This window comes from Gekko japonicus, unplaced genomic scaffold (assembly GCF_001447785.1).
Source record: "Gekko japonicus isolate JY-2015 unplaced genomic scaffold, Gekko_japonicus_V1.1 scaffold42, whole genome shotgun sequence".
In the NCBI taxonomy this organism is placed as follows: Eukaryota; Metazoa; Chordata; class Lepidosauria; order Squamata; family Gekkonidae; genus Gekko; species Gekko japonicus.
Window position 1 is genome coordinate 1,343,452 of NW_015165831.1, and position 20,582 is coordinate 1,364,033.

At 50.6% G+C, this 20,582-nt stretch overlaps 2 protein-coding genes across 3 annotated transcripts; both read left to right on the forward strand.

The window, feature by feature from the left end:
* Positions 1–218: 218 nt before the first annotated feature.
* LOC107110100 (RNA-binding protein 4-like) lies at positions 219–3,298 on the forward strand. Of its 2 annotated transcripts, XR_001482500.1 has the most exons (5): positions 219–258; positions 599–603; positions 919–1,913; positions 2,208–2,316; positions 3,241–3,298. XR_001482500.1 is itself a non-coding variant. In XM_015410824.1 (4 exons), exon 3 carries the CDS (start codon positions 942–944, stop codon positions 1,893–1,895), a length of 954 nt encoding a protein of 317 aa, XP_015266310.1. In that variant the 5' UTR covers positions 219–258; positions 599–603; positions 919–941; the 3' UTR covers positions 1,896–1,913; positions 2,208–2,774. The 2 variants fall into 2 exon arrangements, 1 of the variants encoding a protein (XP_015266310.1); XM_015410824.1 differs by lacking the exon at positions 3,241–3,298 and having other exon boundaries at positions 2,208–2,774.
* Positions 3,299–11,299: 8,001 nt separating this feature from the next.
* ARL2 (ADP ribosylation factor like GTPase 2) lies at positions 11,300–15,838 on the forward strand. The gene is made up of 5 exons (XM_015410816.1): positions 11,300–11,445; positions 12,533–12,643; positions 13,019–13,181; positions 13,377–13,457; positions 15,329–15,838. Exons 1-5 carry the CDS (start codon positions 11,381–11,383, stop codon positions 15,461–15,463), a joined length of 555 nt encoding a protein of 184 aa, XP_015266302.1. The 5' UTR covers positions 11,300–11,380; the 3' UTR covers positions 15,464–15,838.
* Positions 15,839–20,582: the final 4,744 nt, after the last annotated feature.

Genomic DNA, 20,582 nt, shown 5'->3' on the forward strand with positions numbered 1-20,582 from the left:
CGCCAAAGCGCACTCGGCGGCGCCCGGCAGCCTGCACCGAGCTCGACTCCCTGCGGAGAGCCCGCTGAGCGCCGCTGGCTCTGTGCCCAGAGCGAGAGGCGCTTCCCTCGTCCCGACTCCGCCACTTGGGGGCTTTCGGCCCCCTCCCATCATCACATGATGCAGCCAGAGAACATGGCGCAGGCCTAGGCGAGCGAGCCAGGCAAGGTGGGCGCATCGCGTGGCGCGCCGAGCAGGAGACCGGCCGTGCTGTGCAGGTGAGGGGCCCGCCGCGGGAGGAGGGAAGGAGATCGCAGCGCTGGCCGGCCCTTAGCAGCGGCCCCGAGCGGCGGCCGCCTTTTCTGGGGCCTGGGCCGGGACCTGGCGGTTCACCGCAGGGGAAGGAGGGGAGCCGCAGGGAACGCCGAGCTCGGCGAGTTGCGCGGCCGGCGCTGCGGGGAACCTTCTTCCCGGCCCCTGGCGTGGGAAGGATGCGCGGGCGCCGGGCTGGGGCCCCTCTGGGCTCTGGCTGCTTCCTCCTCTCTCTCTCTGGAGACGGGCTTGGCGGCCCTGAAAGCCACGGCTGTGGCCTGCAACGGGGCAGAGTTGGGGGTTGCCAATTCCTAGGTGGGGGCTGGTGAGCTTTTGGAATGACCACTTAGTCTCCAGATTACATAAATCACGTATTTATTTAAAGCATTTATTCCACCTCTCCTGGAGAAAATGGCTGCTCTGGAAGCTGGACCACATGGCCCTATATCCTACCAAGGGCCCTCTTCTCCCTAAACCCCACCCTCCCAGGAACCATCCTCAAATCTCCAGGATATTTCCAAACCCAGAGTTGGCAACCCTATGCCAGAAATAGAACTGGGCAGGGGAGGTGGGTCTAAATTGTATCCCGAGAGCTAATTCACCCCCCCCCCTGCTTTTACGCACGGATGGCCAGGGGCCCCGTAGTTGCCATGGTGAAGATCTTCGTTGGGGGCCTGTCTCCGGTGGTCACGGCCGAAGAACTGCGCAAGCTGTTTGAGCAGTATGGCCAGGTGAACGAGTGTGACATCCTGAAGAACTTTGCCTTTGTGCACATGGAGAAAGAGGACGAGGCGCACCAGGCCATCAGCTCCCTGCACAAAAGCGAGTTCTTTGGGGCCCACTTGACCGTGGAGTACGCCACCTCCAAGATCCGCAACGCCACCAAGATCTACGTGGGCAATGTTTCCGCCAAGGCCACCACTGCCCAGATCAGGCAGCTCTTTGAGAGGTTTGGCAAGGTGGTGGAGTGCGACATCGTGAAGAACTATGCCTTCGTGCACATGGCGAAGGAGCGGGAAGCCATGGATGCCATCTTGAACCTGAATGACACCCCCTTGGAGGACCAGAAAATCTTCGTCACTCTCTCCAAGAGCAATGGCTCCCTCCGGGCCACTAAGGGGGCTACTGTACCCACCCCACCAACCCCAACCCCGAGCTACTACTTCTCTAGGGGTCGCATTCCCACTCCTGCCACGACATACACCCCCTACTGCCCCAGGGCCTGGTACGACAGAGAGTATTGCGACCGCTACTCCTATGAGCTCTACGATCGGGCCCGGGCAGCCTATGACAGGGCCTTGCCTACCCCTGCAACCTCCGCCCCAGCTGCCTACAGGGAAAGAAGCCCCGTGGGCAGGCGGACAGCGACCCCTACCGCTGTAGTGGCCCAGTACACCGATCCTTATGCTGCTGCGGCAGCTGCTGCCGCCGCCGCCGCCAACCAAACATACAGCCAAGCCTACAGCCAGCCTGGGTACGCAGCTGCCGCCGCCGCCGCTGCCGCCACATACTCCCAGTACAGCATAGGCACCGCCTACAACGTGGCGGAATACTACGAGAGGTACGCCAGTGCCTACGCTGCCCAGTACGCGCAGACGTTCTGACCGTGGCCCGCCCCCGCAGTAAGTGTTCAGTGATCATAGGTTGCATGCCAGGTGGCCGAGGTGGGGGAGGGCAGAAGGAATTACTCATGGGGGCCCTATCAGTGCCCAGAGCAAGCCGAACAGTGCACTCTGGCCTCTCTCCACCCTGTGTCAGTAAAAATGCGGGAGACGAGGTGTATCCAGAAGTGCAGTAGACGGGTCATCTCCCTGCTGGCCGTGCGTGCCTGCACATGCAGGGCTGCACGTTGTGTTCAAACTGTGTACGTGTATATATGTAATATGTACATCTAAGTGGTGTAGATTTCTTTGCAGGCCCCTCCGTGCTTGTGCGAGGTAGCACCGAAGCCATGGCTCTGAGACCCCCCCTTTGCCGATCACGCTCTAACCTGCGCTGGTTTTTTAACATCGGCTTCCTTCGAAGGTTGGTGATGCTGCCTTTTGGTTCACTGCTCCTCCTCTCCCTCTCTGCCTTCCCCTCTTTCCTCGTTTTATTATTTTTTTCCTCCCCCACCCCCCCACCCCCGTTTTCATCCGGTCGTTACCGTAAAGCCTGCTTCGAAGAGCCGCCTCGCCAACCCCGCCTTGCGACCGAATCCGAAGATAAAATTTTGCTCGTAGGAAAACGTGTCCGTTTTTGAACTCTCCCGCCCAAAGCGACGGGCGCTTGCAGCCTCAGCCCACTCCGCTAGCTAACCGTTGCTTGCTGCGTGTTGCGTAACCGAGCTCTCGTTCCTGGAGCAGAGCCGAGAAGAGCCACGAGCTCCGTAGCCAATGATGCTTCCTTTGCTTTCGCTGTATGACCTGGGTACTCCTTTCTTTGTATAACTGGTGAACAGAGTTTGTTCTTGTCGCCGCAACTTGTTTGGTTTCTCTTTTATTTCCCCGTTTTTAAAATATTGTTGATTATTAAACGGCTTTTACAGAACCTCTCGCGTCTCGTCGTAAAATCAGCGTCGCTTGGATTATACCCCTTTGTCCGACTTTGCCCTGCCTTCGACCTCCGTCCTGCCTTCTGCATGGGGGGGACCGGCCACTGTCATATCCCGCTCCCGGCATTCGAAACGCCTCCCCGCCTACGTTAACGTCCTCCCCCTCCCCTCTACTTTCCCTCAAGAGCATCGTCTGCTCCTCTCTCTTGCCTCCGCTGCTGTCTCTAACCCCAGTTTCTAGCTCAGGGAGCTCAGGACCCTTTTTTTGCCAAATGCCGTGAGCCTCGTGTGCGAATGCTGGATTCCCAGCTCTTTTGGCTATGCCTTGAAAGCCTGGGGTTGGTTTACAAACCACCTGTGCCAAGCGCCCGTGTTTTAACCCTCTTTTTTCCCATTGACTCTCTTTCTGTGAACAGCCGTGTCCGGAAGGCTCAAGGGGAAGGGATCTCGGGCAGAGCTGACCTGAAGCAAGACAGCGCCTTCTGTTCTGCCACCGGCCAGCTGACCAGCGTGGAGCTTCTCCAAGCACCTTGAGGGAGCCTCCGACCACTCCCCCCCTCCTTCTCTTTAGTGTAGGCGCTGGAAAGAAAGGTGGGGGCTGGCGGGTGGAGGCCACTTCTGAGGCCTGGCCAATGGGATTCTTACTCCTCTGCATTTCCCTTCCTCACCACCCGGGATGGAAAGGTTATGGGAAGAAAGCCCCAGTTTGTTTTACTGGAAGGGGGTCATGTAGTTAGCCACACAGCTATGTGGTAGGCATTTGGGGGGGGGGGCACTAGAACTTTCCTTCCTGTGAGGGGAACAAAAGAGACTCAAGTTTTGCTGGAGGTGGGGGGAGGCCAGCACCCTTCTAAGAGCACATGGGAATCAACAGAATTAGCCCATCAAGATGCTTTAGAATCATAGAGTTGGAAGGGACCTCCAGGGTCATCTAGTCCAACCCTCTACACAATGCAGGAAGTTCACAAATACCCCCCCCCCGCACTCCCAGTGATCCCTGCTTTATGCCCAGAAGAGGGCAAAAAACCCCAACCTCCCAGGATCCCTGGCCAAACTGGCCTGGAGAACAATTGCTTCCTGACCCAAAAGTGATGATCAGCATTTCCCTGGGCGTGTAAGAAAGGGCCACAAGAAGTTAGGTGCAGGATGGCAAATCAGATGCTTTCGGGAGATAGGCTAAGAGGTGTGTCCACTTTTCAACTAATGGGTCAAGATGCACAGGTGGGTCATGCCCTTGGCTCTAAGGGAGCAGCAGTAGAAGTAGTTATTAATTAAAAAAAAGAAAAGAACGGACTTCCTATACTTTCACTAGTTGAGGGCATTTCAGCAGGGCCAGCTTCTCCCAGCAGTACAGAGCTGAAATTGCCTCATTCTGGGCAATATTTAAAAGGACAGGAAGTTGGAGAGAGTGAAAGAAATTTTTCTCCCTCTCCCAGAATACTAGGGCATCCAATGAAGCTGATGGGCAGTAGGTTCAGGAAGGACAAAATGAAATACTTTACACGGTGAGTGATTCAAATGTGGAATTTGCTGCCAGAAGATGTAGTAATGGCCACAGGAATAAACAGCTTTAAAAGGGGACTAGATAGATTAATGGAGGATTGCTCTGATCGAGCAGGGCCTTTATGTTCCACTGTGGCTCAATGAAAGAGCCTCTGCTTTGCATACAGAAGGTCCCAGGTTCAATCCCTGGCATCTCCAGTTAACCTAGGACACTGGAGAGCCACTGCCAGTCTGAGTAGGCAATACTGACTGCGTAGACAATACTGATGGACCAGTGGTCTGATTCAGTATGGGGCAGCTTCATGTGTCTACTATTGAGAGATGAGCTGGAAAGGAATACATAGGTGTATTACCCTCCTAAAGGTCACATATTTCAGGCTGGCATTAAATGTTGGCCCTTGGAGGTGACGAGGGTGGTGCCTTTTTTGGCTGCCAGCTACTTAGCTGTCCTGTTACTCCCCCGACTTTTTCAGTGGAATCTTTTGAAGGAAATACGCTGCGCACACTTGACAGTGGGCCACGGCCCATCTGTGCTTGTGTGTTGGCTGAACTGAAAGCTCGGCGGTCTCAGAGCTGTAATAAAGCAGAAGGACGCAGGCTGTGAGACGGAAGCAAGCCGCCCCCTCCTGATCCCCCTGGTTTGTTTTAGATCCCTCTGCCCGATTCTCAAGGCGCTGTGGGGAACTGAGCGGCAGCTGCAGTTGGCTGACGGATTCCCTGGCAGCAGAGTCAGATCTCAAGTCCAGCCCACGTGGCATGGGGAAGCCAATGGGGCAAGGCCGTTCAGGTAAGTACTCTTTCTCCTGTACAGCCAGGCCTGGGTGTCATAGCACCAGCATGGAGAGAGCTGGTGGGGGACCTCAAAATAGAGCAGTCTCTCCAGGACGTACACACAAGCTCCAGGTTCTTCCGGCTTTCTTGTACCAGAGGTGGTCGAGGCTGTGTGCTTTCCCAGAACCCCTTCCCTCTACCATACCAGATGGAAGCTGAGCTGAACAGCACACTGAGTGCGGCAGGGGCTGTGGCGCAGCAGTAGAGCATCTGCTTGGCAGGCAGAAGGTCCCAGATTCAGTCCCAGCCAAAAGGACGATGTAGTAGGCAATATGCAAGAACTCAGCCTGAGACTCTGGAGAGCTGACCAGGGCTTTTTTTTCTGGGGGAACTTGCTGGAATGGAGTTCTGGAACCTCTTTGACAAAATTCTTTTTAAAATGTGTAAAAGTTCGTGAGTTTTCAGCATACAGATTGAATCATAGAGTTGGAAGGGACTTTCAGGGTCATCTAGTCCCACCCCCTGCACAAGGCAGGAATTTCACAAATACCTCCCCCTCCACACCTGTAGTGACCGCTGTTCCAGGCCCAGAAGATGGCAAAAAACCTCCCTGGCCAAACCGGCTTGGAGCAAAATTGCTTCCTGACCCCAAAGTGGCGATCAGCATTTCCCTGGGCGTGTAAGAAAGACTGAAAACTTCATTTCCCTCTTGGGAGTTCCAGCACCTTCCCCCCCCCCCAAAAAGCCCTGATGCTGACCTTGATATACCAAAGGTCTGACCCCATATAAGGTGTTGGCACATGTGGTAAGATGAAAGCGCTAAGTAGGGTTCTTCAGGTTGCACCTCCAGCCACACCTCCAAGCTGAACCGATTGGGCCCCCTATTCTCCGTCCTTCTCTGGGCCTTTCTGCCCTTCCCAAGGAGGGCTCCTGAGTTCTTCCTCGATCGATTGGGGGCTCGTGGGATTCAGAGTCCTGAGCCTCTCTGTCTCCACTGGGAAGATTGCTTTGTCCAGGATTCTGGGGGAGGAGAAGGTGCCGTTTCAGGGGTGCAGGTTCACTCCCTAGCGAAGTGACGAACGAGGTCAACAGCTTGCAGGGAAGGCTTTGTAGCCTTTGCTGTTTTAGTAGCCACCGCCTTGCATTTGCAAAACTAAGGGGAGGGGGTTTAAAATATTTTAAATAAATAAAGTTTAAAAATTGTCTCCGGCTGTGCCCAGATTTGCCTTCCTTCTGTGGCTTTAGCATTGCGTGGTCTGGGGCGTAACGGGAACTGGGCTGCCTCCACCTTGAGCCGTGAAGTAAGGAGATTGGAGAGGCAAGATTCCTTTGCTGTGATCATCATGGTGTGCTCAGCCAAAACAGCTGCCACAACAGCTGTGCAGAAATGCACAAGAAAAGGGATTCTGCGCTTCTCTCTGACTTAAAACATGATGCTGGCAAGGCAGAGCCACCGCCCTGTGGGACTTTGCACAAGCACGGCCTTGTGTTTGAATTCAACCACTACCCATGGGAAGCGGCACACCCAGCGGCCTAGTTCAAATGCGGCATTGTGCAAAAGTCCCCCGTCCCCCCACCGAGAGTGCTTTTACCTCAGCCAGCATCACTCTTAAATAAAGACCGAAGGGTGGACCAGTCTCTCTCTGTGGTCCCTGCAGAATGCTATGAACCAGTTGCCCAGAAGAAGGAATGGGGGCCATTGGCTGCAAAGTGGAGAGGGTGAAGCCCAGGCGGGTCAGTCAAGGCATACTGTGGCAGGGTGGGGTTCAGCAAGAGCCAGTGGCAGCAAGTGCATGTTGGGGAGGCTTGGGATGGCGGGTGAGTGCCAGAACCAGGTGTGAACTCTGAGAAGGTGGGTGGTTGAGCTGAGGACTGGGATAGTGGAAAAGGTAACTGCAACAGTGGTTTGTGTGGTCTGCCTTCTCTCCAACAAGGCGATGGGGCAGTGAGACCAGGGAGAAGCATCCACCTGGGGCTCCTGGCCAATGTTGTCATAAGAACATCAGAACTGTCCTGCTGGATCAGACCAGTGGTCCATCTAGTCCAGCATCCTGCTCTCAGTGGCCAGCCTGTTCTCTGGAGGGCCAACAACAGAGCATAGAGCCCGAGGCCTTCCCCTAATGTTGCCTCCTGGTGCTGGGATTCAGAGGATTCAGAGGGTGTTGGTGGCTTTCCTGCTTTGACTGCTGGTGGGAAATGTGTGGTTCTCTGCAAAGTATTTGCACCACGGGAGCAAGAGACCTGGTGTATAAAGAGCTTCTCCAATGGTGGGCTTAAGACCTGTGCCCTTTAGTCTGGGAGGGGAGTGTCCAGAAGGCTCCATCTCCAGCAGTTCCCATACTTGGTAGAAGCTGTCTCAGAGTTCATTGGAGCAGTCAGAAGCCACAGGATGATCCAGGCTGCTCCCACATGGCGACAACCCCCCATTGTGCACTCATGGTCATTGCAACACAAAGGTATTTGCAACCAAGCATTCGTGGGGGGGAGGTTATTCTCAACTATTCCCTTGGTATTTCCTCATATTCCCTCCCACACCCCATACACAGCCAGAAGGGTTTTTTGCTGATAGTTGGTATATTGCTATAGTCAGTCTTAGGATGCTGTAGAGCAGGGGTGTCAAACATAAGGCTCGGGGGCCGGAACCGGCCTGTCCTGAACTCTTGTGCGGCTCACTAGTGCAGGGGAGGGAACAGGAGACTTCTCGGGGTGGGTGGGAGCCACTCCAAATCTGACTTCAGCATGGTGGAACCACCTCACCTGCAGCAGTCAGGCTGCATGGGAGCATCTGCCCAGTGCTGCACCGCTGGTTCTCCACCAATATGAGTTTTCCTTTGCAACCCCCTCCCAGCCAAGGGGGCCTTGCAGTGAGGATACACCAACTCAGAGCTACAGGCTGCTTTCCTTTATACAGCTTATATCTCGAGTATCTGGCATTACGTTTTATGGTACACATGGCCCAGGCCAACAAAGTGACATTTATGTCAGATCCGGCCCTCGTAACAAATGAATTTGACATCTCTGCTATAGAGCTATTGCAACAACGACCCTGCAAAAAGCCTTTACATGTGGGGGAGGGGAGAGGGATGGTGGATACAAGAGGAGATGAAGGGGGAATGGGTACCAACGTGGGCGGGGACTGAAAATCCACACCTTCCCATCTGCATGGTGGGCAAATCCACTTTTGACTATGATCTTCCCGGAACGATGAGAACAAAGCTGGTTTGGGAAGCATCACAGGAAACCACAATGGCAGATGGAAGGAGAACAGTTGGGGAACAAAGTCACATGGATGCTCTGGGGGGACCCCCCCCCAAAAAAAACACACCTTGCTACAATGTGGGAGACACAGTGGAGTAAATCACTTGTATGTACCATTTCTCGCATTCCTGGACTGAAATTGCTTTTTGAAGTAGCATCCCAGGATCTAGAGCAAGAGAGACCCCCATGAGGGCATGCACATCATTAAAGCTGCACTTGCTGAACAGATTCATAGCTGGACACATTCTTCCTCCTTCAGTTCTGCTTAAGTGTCAGTGCAGCTGCGAGCAGGTAGGAATTGGACAATGGATTGGTAGAGGCAAGGCAGTTAATTGGCACTGTCCTAGGGTTGCCAAGAGGCCTGCAGAAAAATGTCCTGACCTTTAAATAGAGGCTTAATGGCCCAGACCTGGATAGCCCAGGCAAGCCCAATCTCACCAGGTCTTGGAAGCTAAGCAGGGCAGACCCTGGCAAGGACTTGGGAGACCTCCAAAGGGATACCAGGGCCAGAACGAAGAGGCAGGCATATGAAGCCACCTCTTTGAAACATCCTAGCCCCATTGGAAGTTGCCAGAAGTCACTATGACTTCCAAGCTTGCAAGCAGATACCCACACAAAAATACAAAAAATAGAGAGAGGCTTAATGGAACCTTATTTAGCTGGTGATGTGATTTACCTTTATACCAGACTTCAGCTGCCTATGTTCATGTTGGTGTAGTGGTCAAGAGTGTTGGCCTAGTTTCGGGAAGGCCCAGGTTCAAATCCCCACCCCTTGGGTGAGCTTGTGCCAGTCACAGCCTCTTCGCCTAACCTACCTCGCAGAACTGTTGTGAGGATAAAAATGGAGGAGGAGGAGAATTGTGTAAGCTGCTCTTGGCCCCATTCGGGAGGCCCCATTAATTCATTAATGCCTAGGGAACAAGGCATTTTCCTCCAGGCTTGTTGGCAATTCTACTTCTGATAAGTACAAATACACTATTTATAAATTACATGAAGGTTGATACAAAATGAATTTCTGAAAGACGTCTTGGGACTGAGATGGGAAGTGTGATGCATTCCCTTTTCTAAAAGGAAGTTATATTTTTGTAAACAATCCTTCACTTTAAGAGAGGTGTTAAGGCTCTTATACTTTAAGGGCTTCATTTGAATGTTTACGTCGCTGTTTATTTATACCGCTCTTACTCCACGTACGAAGATTGCTCCCAAATATAATTGGGAACCGGAAATTACGTTAAAACACCATTAAGACCTTAGCCCTTATGGAGATAAAAAACGGCAAGCTCTACCACCACCCCCTAGTGGCTCTGCGGTGCCATAGACACGCACGGCTGTTCCTTTCCCTTTCCTGGAAGGGGCGGGTCTTGATAGGGAACGGCTGCTAAAACAAAGAGTTACAGACAGTCCTAATAATTGTTTAACGCAGCTTCCGGTACCTGACAGTGGGAAGAGCAGTGGAAATACCTACAGAAACAACGCTCCGGACAATTGAACCCCTAAAGCATAACGAAGATACAGATTTCTTATCTCACTACACATGCTAACGTCATTCAGTTCTCGCATCTGTTTGTTAACCCTGTTATTATAATGTATGCTAATTTATTGCTATTCACAGGTCTTACCAATTGCCTTTGTCCTATCTTAAGTATATTTACCGCTCAGTTACTTATGCATCTTGACTCTAATCAGCTCTACCTGGCAACAACCTCCTCACCCACTACCTATATATAATGGTTGGTGACTTCTGTTTCACTGTGCCTGTAGAAGTGTGCCTGCACACAAAAGCTCATACCTTGAATAAAACTTTGTCGGTCTTAAAGGTGCCCCTGGACTCAAACTTTGTTCTGCTGCTTCAGACCAAAATGGCTACCCAACCAGAAACTCAGATGACAATTTTAAGCAGCCATGTTGGTCTGGGAATTATTCATTCATTTATTTAAAACGCTTATTGGTAGCAGGGTTTCCTCCTTATGGAGCTCAAGACGGCTTACAACATAAATAGTCCTGGTGCAATTGAAATGTCTCAGATGAAAACATTTCTTGAGTTCTGCGAAACTCTTAATAAGCAAAATTATGCGTTCCGACTTACAACTGAGTTACTAACTGGCATCAAGGAGGGTGAAGCACTATGTCTGTTGAACCTAGACCTCACTGACCCCCCCCCCCCTTTAAAATTACATTTTTAATTATCTGTTTGGTTGCTGGAAGTTACTCTGGCAGCCAATTTTGTCTGAAAAGCATATGGTAAAGATAGAAAGTTGTATTACTTGGATTGTAAAGTGGTGGAGCACCGAGTTCCCACAATTTCTATTAGAAGTCTTATTAACAAACAAATTAAACTCACACATTCCTACACCAACAGCCCAAGTTTTTTTCCATTTAAAAACAAACCCCCTGATTCTATTGCAACAGCCGATGAAGAAGCATCCTCATTCAGTGAGCAAAAGGACATTGTGGTGGTGGGGGGGGGATAATTATATGAAATGAAAGGATTGCCGGGAGACGGAACTTTAAAAGTGCCCAATGCATTTTATTTCCCTATGAATATGGGCCTCTTCTGTTCGGGTTTTTTTGTCTATTTGTTTAAAATCAGACCCCGGGTTAAAGCACCACAATCGTTCCTTGTATAATGACTGCTTAGATGTTTTGATACAATTTGTTGTTTTAAAAATAAATCTATTCGCCTTTCAGGTGCCAAGATGCTCCCTTTTTTTTGTTTCTGCTGCAGCAGATTAACACGGGATTCAATTATTTTCTTCTGGAATCTAACAAGGCCCTGACTTTAAATAATTTATACAATAGATAAACACGGGTTCGTATTATGTATTTCCACTCCTCTGGTCCCATTCAGGGAGGTTTGCTGGAATGGCAATCGGAAGTGAGAGTTGCATGGAACCCTTTGTTTATATATCTCTTTGACTGAGAGTTCTCCGGCGGAGGCCTGAGGGGCGGGGCCGGAGGAGCCTAGGCCACCACCCCCTAGGCCCGGCGTGACAGCGGGAGAAGTGCTGCGAGCTCGCGTGAACTATGGGGCTGCTCAGCATCCTGAAGAAGATGCGCCAGAAGGAGCGCGAGCTGCGACTGCTCATGCTGTATCCTTCCGCGAGGAGGAGAGCGAGGCCGGTGCTCCCCGTGCCTTCTCCAGTCCTCGCATTAATCCGGTTTATTTATTTGTGGGCGCAGCGGCCATCTGATGCGTCATTAGAGTAACACTTACTTTAAAATCGTGCCTGTCGAGCTGCATCGGGAAGGCATAGATTCAGCGGGGCGTTATGATCAGAGTAATCGTGTGATGGATAAAATGTCTCTGTACATGTACAGAATGCCTAATCGGGGCTGGCAACTCTGGTTTGGGAGTTTCTGGAGATTTGGAGGTGATGCTGTATTATAAGGAAGGTGATTTGGGGGAAGGGCAGTACAGGGGCAAACTCTAGCTTGGTAAATAATTAGAGATTTGGGATGGTGACTGGGGATGCTGTAATATTGGGAAGGAAGGGAACTCTGCATGGATGCTGTGGAGGTTGTCCTTCCAAACTAGTCTTTTGTGCAGGGTAATTGATGTCTAGTCTGGAGATCATTTGTAATTCTGAGAACTCCTGCCACTACCTTGAGTTTGGTATCCCTGTGCCTTACCTGTAACAAAGGGAATATCTATTGGGCAGCTGTGTTAATCTGTAGCAGCAAAATGGAACAGGAGTCTAGTGCTTAAAAGAAGATATAATGAAAAAAGTAATTACTTCACTTGGAAGGGGTGACGTCCATCCCGACTGTTGTTAGAGGAGAAAAGTAGGATGAATATCAAATCTAGTGGATTTTGCAATGGGTGCTTTGCCAGAAGACAGGGACTTTTAGAGCAGCAACAGAGTACCCTGAAAAATTAAAATGTTCATCCACTGGATTCTGAATAGTGTAATTTTTAATGTCAGAATTTGTGCACTCTGATCATGTACAGAGTACCAGTGCTTCATCTTTGAGTAATCACGGCCAGACCAAGATTCCTTGTATAAAAAAGGGAGTAATTCTATGCACATGTGGACTTCTTGGCCTGACTAATCACAATTGTTTTATGGGACAGGCTTTTAGCAGTCTATGGCAGCTTTGAGAAAATTTAAGCAAAGCTCTCTCTGTAGATTCCTTTTTTCTCCTATGCTTTTTTCTCCTTAACCCATCTCTCTGCAGGGGCCTAGACAATGCGGGTAAGACAACCATCCTGAAGAAGTTCAATGGGGACGAGATTGACACCATCTCGCCCACATTAGGGTTCAACATCAAGACGCTGGAGCATCGTGGGTGAGCCCTCCAGTTCTCCTACGCCACTTTGTGCAGGAAAGAAGGATCTAGCTCAGTCTTCCTCTTCCTATTTCTCCTCCTCGCAGTACCCTGGGCACTCCCCTCTCTATTTCCAGTGATCTAGTTTCAGTTGGTAGCCGTGTGGATCTACAGTAGAAGGGCTCGAGTTGAGTCCAATAGCACCTTTAGAGACCAACAAGATTTTCAGGTCAAAAGCTCCCTTGAACAAGTATCTTGAAGAAGGGAACTTTGACTCTCAAAAGCTTCCAAAAATCTTGCTGGCCTCCGAACCTTGCTCTTCAGTGAACTAAACTTCTTTTTCCGCCAGGGCCAGTTTTTAACCCCTTCATGCCCGACGTGGCATCTCTTTTGCAGCTTCAAGCTGAACATTTGGGATGTGGGGGGCCAGACGTCCCTGCGCTCTTACTGGAAGAACTACTTCGAGAGCACGGATGGCCTCATCTGGGTGGTGGACAGTGCCGACCGCCAGCGTCTGGAGGACTGCAAGCGGGAACTGCAGAGCCTTCTGGTAGAAGAGGTAGGAGCTGTGTGGGGGAGGGCAGCTGGTAGTAGGTTTACCCCCCCCCCCATCAGGCCTGCAGATGCAGAGTAGGGGTGGCACCGGCTCTGTTGCTGCAAATCTGGACTGGGGGGGGGGGGAGAAGCATATTAGCACTTCAAGGAATGAGGATGTACAACATTTTCCCCCCCTCTCTGCTTGTTTCTCCAACAGCGCTTGGCAGGAGCCACCTTGATCATCTTTGCCAATAAGCAGGACCTGCCAGGGGCCCTGAGTCCCAGTGCCATCCAAGAGGTGAGAGCCAGTGGTCATATTGAGGCATGGGGGTGGGACCAATACACAGGTGGGGGTGGGCTGGGCAGCTTCAGGAAAGGAGGGATGTTCCTGGAGGCTAGCAGGAAGGAGAATGGATAGCTGCTTTCTTTTTCGTTCTTTTTCTTTCCTATGCTGCTTTTTGTTGCTACTGAACACAACAAAATGAGCAGGGATTGTCAGGGTTGCTGTAGGTTTAATCCTTCATCGAGCAGGGGGTTGGACTAGATGGCCTGTATGGCCCCTTCCAACTCTATGGTTCTACGAGCAAAGGACAGGTACCAAGAAACTTGATCCATTAAAAACGTTGACACAAATTAAGAAGTCAGAAAAAGGCTTGTCTGCACAATACAGGATGGGTAGTCGTGTTAGTCTGTGTAGTAGTAGAAAAGAGCAAGAGTCCAGTAGCACCTTAAAGACTAACAAAATATGTGGCAGGGGATGAGTGTTTGTAAGTCACGGCTCACTTCTTCAGACACCAAGATGGGTAGCCATGTTAGTTTGTCTGTAGCGATATCTGAAGAAGTACCTGAAGAAGTGAGCCGTGACTCACGAAAGCTCATCCCCTGCCACGTATTTTGTTCGCCTTTAAGGTGCTCCTGGACTCTTGCTCTTTTCTACTGCACAGTACAGGCAATACACAAATAAGTGGATTCTTCATCAAATCAAGCCTGGACTTTCTCTAGAAGCTAAAATGACTAAACTGAGACTATCGTAGTTCGGTCACATTGTGAGAAGACAAGAGTCACGGGAAAAGCAATCCTGCAAGGAAAAGTGGAAGGCAGCAGGAAAAGAGGAAGACCCAACATAAGATGGATGGACTCAGTCAAGGAAGCCACAAGGGCCCTCAGTTCGCAAGACCTGAGCAAGACTGTTAATGACAGGACGTTTTGGAGGTCATTAATTCATAGGGCTCAAGTGGTTAAGACGCTGAACTGCAGGCTGTGGAAGGTCAGTAGTTCAGCAGTTCGAGACCCGGGTGCCGCATGAGGGAGTGAGCTCCCGTCTCTAGTTCCAGCTCCTGCCAACCTAGCAGTTCGAAAGCAAGAAATTGCAAGTAGATAAATAGGGACCACTTTGGTGGGAAGGTAACAGCGTTCCGTGTGCCTTGGTGTTTAGTCATGCCGGCCACATGACCACGGAAACGTCTTCGGACAGAGCTGGCTCTTCGGCTTTGAAACGGAGATGAGCACCGCAACCCTAGAGTCGGATTCGACTGGCTTTCGAGCAAGGGAAACTTTACCTTTACCTAATTCATAGGGTGGCCATAGGCTGGGAGCAACTCAATGGCACTTAACACGCGCACACACAAAATACATCCTGACATTGCTGCCTAAATTGGATGAGAGAAGAGGCAGCCCTTCTTTCAGCTGGCAGCCCATTCCGTAAAGATAGGGGCAGCACTGCATACATTCCTGCTCTGGCAATCTTTCTTTCTTTACTTAATAGTCCATCTTTCTCTCTGGGACTCAAGGCAGACTTCACAGAGTGAGTCAATACAGTCGACGGATGGGACATTCAGTAAACAATGCAATAGGTTCAGGTTTGTAGAACCAAACCAGAAGTCTAAAAACAGCAAAGCATAAGTATTAACGTGACACATTAAATGCATTTCTAGAACCTGGAGCCAATTCCTGAGTGGGAACTGGGGCCCTGGTGACACTTTACCCTTGGCCTGAGTCTGCTCCAGCAGCGCAGGTATCAGCACTTCTGGGGTTCCTAGAAAATAGCTAGTGGTGGGGTTAAGGTGTTTTTGGTCTTGGGGCCCCCAGTGAAGCCCCTGCCTGCTCTTTGGGCCTTCTCCGAACCTTGCACAGGCTTCACCCTCTTTCTGATTCTTCTACCTTTTCTAGGCTTTGGACCTCGACAGCATCCAGACCCACCACTGGTGTATCCAAGGCTGCAGCGCTTACACTGGAGAGAATTTGCTGGCAGGCATCGACTGGCTACTGGATGACATCGCCAGCCGGATATTCACAGCGGACTGAGTGGCCGTGGGGGCAGGTGTACCCCACCACCCCCATGCACATGTGTAGCTGGGGACTCGGACTCCATTTCCATTCCCGGGCCACTCAGACGGCTGGTCCTGCCCTCTGACCTGGGATGAGGTCTCGCCTTTGTGACGAATCTGCCAGATTGAAGTCTGGGGCAGGGACTGTTTCTGCTGAGCGTGGTCCTCAGACAGGTCTTGCCTGCGACGGAACAGTGACAGGGGATGCTGGGGGCGGGGGGAAGAGGCTCCCTTCTCCCTGTTCTCTGTATGGAATTGTGTCCAATGTATATCTTAATAAAGCTGCTGCTGTGATTCAAAGGTGTTTGTTTAATAACTGTAGAGGCCTTTTCTTCCTTCTTCCCTGGCCACCACCCTCTACACCAGTTTGGTGTAGTGGTTATGTGTGTAGGTTCTAATCTGGGAGAACCGGGTTTGATTCCCCACTTCTCCACATGCAGCCAGCTGGGTGACCTTGGGCCAGTCACAGTTCTCTCAGAGCTGTTCTCTCAAGAGCAGTTCTCTCAGAGCTCTCTCAGCCCCATTTACTTAATAGGGTGTTTGTTGTTGGGAGAGGAAAGGAAGATTGTAAACCGCTCTGAGTCTCTGAGTGAAGGGCGGGGTATAAATCCAATCTTCTTGGGCTGGTGTAGAGTTGGGCTGATGCAAACCACTTTTCTTGAGTAGGGTCAGTTGCTAGCCTGATCTCATCAGATATCAGAAGCTAACCAGGGTCGGCCCCTGGTTAGTATTTGGATGGGAAACCGCCAAGGAATACCAGAGTCACTATGCAGAGGAAGACTGTGGTAAACCACCTCTGAATTTCTCTTGCCTTGAAAGACCTACAGGGTTGCCATAAGTTGCCTGCGACTTGACAGCACTTTTTAGCACCACCTCTGTGAACTTCCTACTTTATTTCAGGGCTGGCAGACAACATGCTTGAGGTAAATGGAAGCCTGGCAAGGATTTACAGAGTATAAACTACAGGTGCTGCTAAGAATGGGCTGTGATCCTTCATCAATCTAGTTAGGGTTGAACTGCAGTAGAATCTCTAGGTTTGCAATATGAGAAGGCAAGCAGATTCCAGTCTAGCTATCCCTTCCAAGGTATACATGGCTCTCCCTGCTTCTGTCTCCACAATTCTGTGAGGTGGCTCAGATGAACTAGTCCAAGTTCATCTAGTGAACTTAATGTCTAAGCAGGGTTCTGAGTCTTAGCCACTCCACCAGAGTGCTTCTGAGTGGCTAGGTGGAGAAATCATCCTACTTCTGTGAGTGGTTTATCTGTGGAAGAGGCTGCTAGCAAAAGAGGCCGTGGAGTGTCCTCTCTGGATGTTTTCAAGAAAAGCCTGGGCAGGCAGTGGACCGTGGCTTTAAGGGGAGCACCTGATTTGCAGATAGAAAGCCCTAGGCTCAACCCCCAGCATCTCCAATTCAAAGATTCCAAGTAGTTGGTGCTGAGAAAACCTTTCCTTTACCTGAGACCCTGGAGAGTCTCTCTGAATCAGAGGGTACAATACTAGGATGGATAGACCAACGGTTCAGTTAATTATAGACCTATATAGGTAGGGGTGCTTCAGGAGCTGTATTGATCTCCCAGAATAAGGGTCAAAGCAAATAAGCTGAGATGTTTGTTTGGACCAACTGGTATTTGAAAGGCAGGGTTTGTGTTCTTGAGCTACATGTGACTGTGCTTCAAGCATCTGCTGATTTCTGATCTCCCGCTCGTCAAAAGGCCACAGGCATGGGATAACAGCAAAATTGACTCCACAAAGGCCCATGACTGTGTTTTCAGTCTTGTCCAGTCGCAAGAAAGATTGAAACTAAAATCCCTGCATCCTTATTATCTAGATTAGGGGTCCACCACCTTTTTAGAGTCTGTGGGCCCCTCTGGAATTCTGATGCAGCAGGTGGAATCAATCACAAAATGGCTGCTGCAGGAGGTGGAATGGCACAGAGGAAGCTCATGTGTGGAGGAGAAGACGGGTAATTTTAAAAATGCACTGGGAGAGAGGAGAGAGAGGATAAAACCGACACTGTGGGGGCTGGCGGCAGCTGTTATTTTAATCTGCACAGCCAATCACATCTCCAATGGCTACTGAGATGCCCTGCTGGGCAGAAGCCCCACCTGGCCCCGTCCACTTTCTAAAAAATACTTGGTGGGCGCCACGGTACCCACAAGCACCATGTTGGGAACCCCAATCTAGATGGACCCTCCAGGTTTAGAGACAGCGTACCTTTGCCTTATTTATTGGATTCTTGGGCGCAAACAAGAAGATCTGGTTCTTGGTTTCATTACCTGCATGTAAGTTTTCAGAGGCAACTTGCAGATCCATCTTGGAAACAGGATGCTGGATGAGACGACTTTTGGTGGTGACTATGGGTTCAGGGGCAAGAGCCCTGCATTGAAAAACACCCAAGTTTAGTTTCTAGCTATGAGGATCAGGTAGCAGGTGATGTGGAAAACCTCTGCCTGAGCCCCTGGAGAAGTGCTACCAGTTAGAGCAGAGATCCAGCAAGGCGATGGTTTCCCAAGTTCTGTTTCTGCATTTCAAATATTAGCTGGTCCATAAGAGCTTCTCTCTTTCGTTGATGTCAACTCGCAGCTGGCTTTTGATGACCTAGTGAGGGTTTTCAAGGCAAGAGAAATTCAAAGGTGGTTTGCCATTGCCTGTCTCTGTGTAGCAACCCTGGACTTCCTCACTGGGGCCAACCCTGCTTAGCATCTGAGATCTGAAGAGATCGGGCTAGCCTGGGCCACTACTCACAAACTTTGGATATATATTTTTTGTCGTGTGTGTGCGTGTGTATGGTGGGGAGATGATGATGAGTCCTATGGTCCTATTCAACTTATTCAGAGAACCATTGAGTTAAAATTATTTTTGAAGTAGGACCTACTTCTAAACACACTATTTCAGAATCCACCATTGCCGTGCCTCAGACAGTGTGGGTTCAGGAGGCCATGGGCATCGAGTACGTCCATCACCTTCCACGTGGCTGGTGGCTGGGAGTGAGCTGATCCCCTGAGAACTCATGGGGGTGTCAGCTGAAGGATGGGGTGGAAACGTGGCTGCTCTGTCCTCCCTTTTCCCACCACAGGGATGGGGGGTGGTGGAGGTTCTGAGCCTCCTCTCCCCCCTCACGAGCTTTAAACCATGATCCGCCTGACAGAGGGTTGTGACCCACTTGACTTAGTTTGAGAATCACTGTGCTGAGGTGGACAGCTGCTGCAAAAGGCCGCCTACAACCCACTCAGCCGTTGCCATGCTTGTGTTCGAAGTTCTGCACATCGCTTTTGTTTGGAGCTTGCAAACTTTGTTCCTTCCTATGCTTCTTGTTTACTTGGCTTAAGCATTTCCTTGCACCCCCATGACTTTATGCCAGCATGGTGTAGTGGTTAAGTGTCAGACTCAGGCCTGGGATCACTGGGTTCAAATCCCTACTCTGCCATAGGAGCTTGCAGGGTGGCCTTAGAACAGTCACTCTCACAACAACCCAGGGTTGCCAACCTCCAGATGGTGCCTGGAGGTCTCCTGCTATTACAATTGATCTCCAGACTACAGAGATCAGTTCCCCTGGAGAAAATGGCTGCTTTGGAGGGTGGACTCTATGGCATTATATCCTGCTGAGATCCCTCCCCTTCCCTCCCCAAAGCCCACCCTCCCCAAGCTCCACCCCCAGAATCTCCAAGTATTTCCCAACCTAGAGCTGGCAGCCCTACAACAACCTCACAGGGTAGTTGTGAGGATAAAATGGAGGAGAAGGAGGGAAACAGCTCAGGCTTCCCACTGGGGAGGAAGGTGGGTATAAATGAAGTAAATAGATCCCCCACTCTTTTGCAAGCCACAACCAAGGCAAGAGGCCTGAATTTCTAACAGGAGCAGAGCTGGGACTTAAGCTGGCTCAGCGCACTGGGCGTGCTTGCATGTGACCCTAGATCCGTGGAAGGCTGTGGCAGGCTTTATTCTAAGCTCCCCCAGCTCAGCAGCCAGAAAACCAGCCCCTCCGCTATATGTGATCACGTGCACCATATTATTTCTAACCAAAAGCAAGGAAGGGAGGAGAGAACCAGGGAAGGAAGACACTATTCATTTCCAATAATGATGTCTTTTTTATTCCCTTTCTCCCTCATTATATAATTTCAAGGAACATCTTTGCTCCTGGTTAAATTCCACATGCCCCGCTGCACAAAAACTGTGTTGTTTTTCTCCCATTGTACAAAATTGAACAAGGTGCGCGTTGGACTCCGTCTTGAAGTAACTGAAGGGTGCGGCAAAAGAACTCTGCATGCTCTCAGAGAGCTCCTCTAAACATCTGCACATGCCTTCCCCAACTTTATTGGCACTATTTTAAAAAAGTCAAGTTAAACAGCAACACTACACCAATAACCTGGCTGCCCTGACGAACTAACCCAACCTTTCCCAAGCCTATCCTCCAGGGCAGCAGAGAACAGAGAAAGGGGTGGAACTATCAAGAAGAGAAGAGCAGAGCCAGAGATCCTGGGTAGCATGGCTGACGGGAAGCATGTTTCTATTCCAGATTGTCAGCCTCAAGACACTTGCAAGACAGCAGGCCCTATTTGCATTCAGTGGGACTTAGTTAAAGGTAAAGGTGCCCTTGCTCGAAAGCCAGTCGAATCCGACTCTAGGGTTGCGGTGCTCATCTCCGTTTCAAAGCCGAAGAGCCAGCGCTGTCCGAAGACGTTTCCGTGGTCATGTGGCCGCCATGACTAAACACCAATTACTTCTGAGTTATTATGCTTCGGCCGGGACTGCGCGTTGTTAGCACTCCGTCCGGATCTGTGCTAGAGGGTTGCGTTCTGGGGTTGTAAAAACAAGGTGCATATTCTATATGAACACGGGGCCCTAGCTCAAGTTATGCGCTTTACGCAATATCCTGATTAACTCCACCATTCCTCGTTTTTGCATCACACGCAATATCCTGATGAATTCCTCATTTTCCCCTCACTGCAGTGCAATACTAAATCCAGCCCTTTGCAGAGGAGTCCTGCCCCTAAGCTTTCCTGAATAGCCGCAGCGTCGCACTTTGCAGACACTCCCTCCGCCCTGGTCTCAAGGCCGTGAAGCCATCAGCTACGCATGCGCTTTGAGTGTAGGG